The following is a 4,539-nucleotide window of genomic DNA, read 5'->3' on the forward strand; positions in this document are numbered from 1 at the left end:
TAGGACAAAAAGTGGGGGTTAACACAGCCAAAGAGGGGAGATGGATGGACAGGAGGTTTTTCCTCACATCTGGGATGTCTCTCAGATGACATCTGAGGGGTGTCACCGTGGGTGGGTGCAGTGGGAGGACACGGCGTGGTCCTGCCCCTACAGAGGAGGTGGTGGAGCCTCCCCGCTCTCAGCACCCGGGTTTTTGGGGTCGCTTCATAAATAACCTCATCAAAAGCAGGTGATGAGGGGATGGAAAGCACTCCCTTACGTTGTCTGGTTGCCCTTCCTCTCCCTCCAGTGACACCGTTAATTATCTCCTAGGCCCACCCATGGACCCGGACGAGGACTCGGACAACAGTTCAGTTTATGTGCAGGGACTCAATGATAATGTCACCCTGGAGGAGCTGGCAGATTTCTTCAAACAGTGTGGTGTGGTCAAGGTGAGAAGGACCACGGCGAGGTGCAGGTCACCCTCCGGTTGGTAGGGCACGAGGGAAAGGGATTGCCCACCTCCTCCCTGCCTGGTCTCCCTGTAGCCCTTCATCTCCAGGAGCTGGCAGGTCTCTGGCCGGTGGGGTGACCACAGCCTGGTTGGTGGGGTGACCATCACCCTGTAGCTCAAGCTTTCCCAAAAAACTTGTGCAGAGTTTGTCCCTCAACAAGCGTGATCAGGCTCGTGGAAGCACCAGGGCTTCCAGGAGCAGAGGAACCGTGCCTCTGTGGGTCTGCTGCTGGTGGGACCTGTGACATCTTGAGGGGTGAGGGTGGTGGGGAGATGGTGGAGGATGTGGGGAGGCTGCAGGTTGGTTCTCATGCTGCCAGGTGGACACGGGAGGAGCACAGTGCTCTTCTGGGCCACTTCCTTCCTTCCCTCCTGGGGTTCTCTGGCCAGGAGGAGCCACCCATGATAAGCCAGAAGGGCCCTTTCTTCCTTCCCCAAGTCCAAAGCAGAACAAAAGAGAGTAAATCCCAGCTCAGCTTTCGGGGAGACATGACTGGAGGTGACGTTTTTGCTGTCCTGCCAGATGAACAAGAGGACGGGGCAGCCCATGATCAACCTCTACATTGACAAAGAAACCGGCAAACCCAAAGGAGACGCCACCGTGTCGTACGATGACCCGTCCACCGCCAAAACGGCCGTCGAGTGGTTTGATGGTGAGTAGGTGGGGGGTGAGTTGGGATGGAATCGCTTTCTTCTCCATTTCAGAACTAAATTCTCCTCCGACCGGAGCCAGCGTCTCCCTCCTCGGTGCCAGGAGGATCTTTGTCACTTAAGGGTGGCTCCAGGTGACCAGGCTTTTGCCAAGAAGTTCCTGGTTTTAACTAGAACAGAGAAGTGTGGGGCTTGGGTTGTGGTTGTCCTTAGTTGCCCAGGCTCCTGTCACCTGCTGTAGAATCACACAGTCGCTTTGGTTGGAAAGAAACCTTTGAGATCATCGAGTCCCAAGTGTTAACCCAACACTGCCCAAACCCAAAGGTGTCCCTCAGCACCACATCTGCCTGGCTTTTAAATCCCTCCAGGGATGGGGACTCCACCACTGCCCTGGGCAGCCTCTTCCAATGTTTGGCAACCATTTTGGTGAAGAAATTTTTGCTGATTTCCATCCTAAACTTCTCCTGGCTGCCCCATCCCTGGAGGGGTTCAAGGTTGGAGAGGGCTTGGAGCAACCTGGTGTGGTGGGAGGTGTCCCTGCCCAGGGCAGGGGGTGGCACTGGGTGGGGGGGCTTTAAGGTCCCTTCCAACCCAAACCATTCCATGGTTCTATGAACTTGAGACTGTTTCCTCTTGTCCCATCACCTGTTCCTTGGGAGAAGAGACCGATCCCATCACTACACCCTCCTCCCAGGTGGTTGTAGAGAGCGAGAAGGTCTCCCTCGGCCTCCTTTTCCATCCATCCATACCCTGGAGGTGCAGTGTCTCCTGTAGTGAGGATTTATCTCCGTCCCATGGGTGGAATTTTGCCTTTTTTTCCTCTCTTTTGACCCTTGGGTGAAGTTTTCCTGGTGATTGTCGCCGCGGGGCGGCTGTGTGTGGTCCTGGGGGGTCCTGGGGTGTGTGTGGTCCTGGGGGGTGGAGGGGTGGGTGATGGGACACCCCGGGCACCAAGTGAGGTCGTGTCCCTCGTGTCCCCTCCTAGGGAAGGATTTCCAGGGGAACAAGCTCAAAGTGAGCCTGGCGCGGAAGAAGGGCCCCATGAACAGCCTGCGGGGCGGGATGCCCCCCCGGGAGCAGCGGGGGATGCCCCCCCCTCTCCGTGGAGGTAACACACACCCCCCAAAAAGGGCTCAGCCCCCCCTGTGTCCCCCCACCCCGACCCCCTGCTGCGGGCAGCGTCCCCTGGGATTCACAGAGCTTTTCCTTGCAGGTCCAGGGGGACCCGGTGGCCCGGGGGGGCCGGGTGGCCCCAGCGGCCCCATCTCGGCCTCCTTTTCCATCCATCCATACCCTGGAGGTGCAGTGTCTCCTGTAGTGAGGATTTATCTCCGTCCCATGGGTGGAATTTTGCCTTTTTTTCCTCTCTTTTGACCCTTGGGTGAAGTTTTCCTGGTGATTGTCGCCGCGGGGCGGCTGTGTGTGGTCCTGGGGGGTCCTGGGGTGTGTGTGGTCCTGGGGGGTGGAGGGGTGGGTGATGGGACACCCCGGGCACCAAGTGAGGTCGTGTCCCTCGTGTCCCCTCCTAGGGAAGGATTTCCAGGGGAACAAGCTCAAAGTGAGCCTGGCGCGGAAGAAGGGCCCCATGAACAGCCTGCGGGGTGGGATGCCCCCCCGGGAGCAGCGGGGGATGCCCCCCCCTCTCCGTGGAGGTAACACACACCCCCCAAAAAGGGCTCAGCCCCCCCTGTGTCCCCCCACCCCGACCCCCTGCTGCGGGCAGCGTCCCCTGGGATTCACAGAGCTTTTCCTTGCAGGTCCAGGGGGACCCGGTGGCCCGGGGGGGCCGGGTGGCCCCAGCGGCCCCATGGGGCGGATGGGGGGCAGAGGTGGAGAGAGGGGTGGCTTCTCCTCCAGAGGACCCCGGGGGTCCAGGGGAAACCCCTCCGGAGGGAGCGTCCAGCACCGAGCTGGGGACTGGCAGTGTCCCAACCCGTGAGTATCCCTCACCACCTCCCCTGGTGACAACCTTCACCTCCGAGCGTCTTTTCTCCGGGATAAATAGGCTTTTTTCCCCCCAAAATAACTCGCTTGGATCTTCTCAGGAAGTTCCTTCGTCCCATCATGGGGAGCTGGGGAGAGGGAGGGCTGGGGCTGAAGGAGGAGTGGGTAAACTGGGCTGGTGGTGGACCTGCTGACCATCTTTGGTGTCTCTTCTCCTGCCAACCTCTGGCCAAGCGGCGCTTCCAAGCATTTTCCAGCCGGGAATGCCTTCCCAGTCTCTGCCAACTGGTTTTTTTTTTAACACCCAGGGGATGTGGAAACCAGAACTTTGCCTGGAGAACGGGCTGGGGCTGGGTAAACTGGGCTGGTGGTGGACCTGCTGACCATCTTTGGTGTCTCTTCTCCTGCCAACCTCTGGCCAAGCGGCGCTTCCAAGCATTTTCCAGCCGGGAATGCCTTCCCAGTCTCTGCCAACTGGTTTTTTTTTTAACACCCAGGGGATGTGGAAACCAGAACTTTGCCTGGAGAACGGAGTGTAACCAGTGCAAGGCTCCCAAACCAGAAGGGTTTCTCCCCCCGCCTTTCCCCCCTCCAGGTAGGTGTGGGGTGGGTTCACCTTGGGGTGAACCTTGGGCTTCATCCCTCCTTTGGCTGCCAAATGGAAGCCCGGGATGGTTCTTCTGGAGGTTCTCCTTGGGGTTCTCCAGCCAGAGGATGCTGCTTAATGAGGTGTAAGCGCTGCTTTGGGGAACGGAAGGGCCCTTCCGTTCCCCAAAGCAGCGCTTACACCTCATTAAGCAGCATCCTCTGGCTGGAGAACCCCAAGGAGAACCTCCAGAAGAACCATCCCGGGCTTCCATTTGGCAGCCAAAGGAGGGATGAAGCCCAAGGTTCACCCCAAGGTGAACCCACCCCACACCTCGCCCAGGAGGAGAGCGTGGTAGAGGAGGCCCCGGGGGGATGAGAGGAGGGCGAGGAGGTGGCCTCATGGACCGCGGGGGACCCGGTGGCATGTTCAGAGGTGGCCGAGGTGGAGACAGAGGGGGATTCAGAGGAGGCCGGGGAATGGATCGAGGTGGCTACGGAGGAGGCGGCCGGCGAGGAGGAGGAGGAGGAGGAGGAGGAGGCAGGGATGAGGCCGGGGCGGAGGGTGGGGGGAGCTTGACGGGGCCTCTCTGGTGAATTGCTGGTCTACCCAGCACAGGAACGCTCAGGACTTCAAATCGGCTCCAGTCACTTTGAAGCTCCTCTCTCTTAATCTCTCTCTCTCTCTCTTTCCCTCTCTCTCTCTCCGTCTTTTTCCCCCCTTGCATCTATGAATCATTCATGTCTTTTTTTTTTTTTTTTCCCCCCTCAGAGGTTCCTTTAGAGAAAAAAAAAATGAAAAAGAAAAAGAAGAAAAAAAAAAAAGGGAGAAAAAAAAATACCCACGCGCTCACACAAAGCCCTGC

General features: G+C 58.5%; 1 protein-coding gene across 1 annotated transcript in view; it reads left to right on the top strand.

The window, feature by feature from the left end:
• The window catches only part of EWSR1 (EWS RNA binding protein 1), a 26,095-nt gene extending 21,908 nt beyond the window's left edge, over positions 1–4,187 (top strand). The window contains 7 exon segments of the mRNA XM_014966678.1: positions 313–431; positions 1,017–1,146; positions 2,130–2,252; positions 2,902–3,020; positions 3,022–3,079; positions 3,586–3,683; positions 4,017–4,187. Of these exon segments, the coding sequence (XP_014822164.1) occupies positions 313–431; positions 1,017–1,146; positions 2,130–2,252; positions 2,902–3,020; positions 3,022–3,079; positions 3,586–3,683; positions 4,017–4,052 (683 nt within the window). The 3' untranslated portion in view covers positions 4,053–4,187.
• Positions 4,188–4,539: the final 352 nt, after the last annotated feature.

This window comes from Calidris pugnax, unplaced genomic scaffold (genome assembly GCF_001431845.1).
Source record: "Calidris pugnax isolate Ruff unplaced genomic scaffold, ASM143184v1 scaffold7, whole genome shotgun sequence".
NCBI classification, from domain to species: domain Eukaryota; kingdom Metazoa; phylum Chordata; class Aves; order Charadriiformes; family Scolopacidae; genus Calidris; species Calidris pugnax.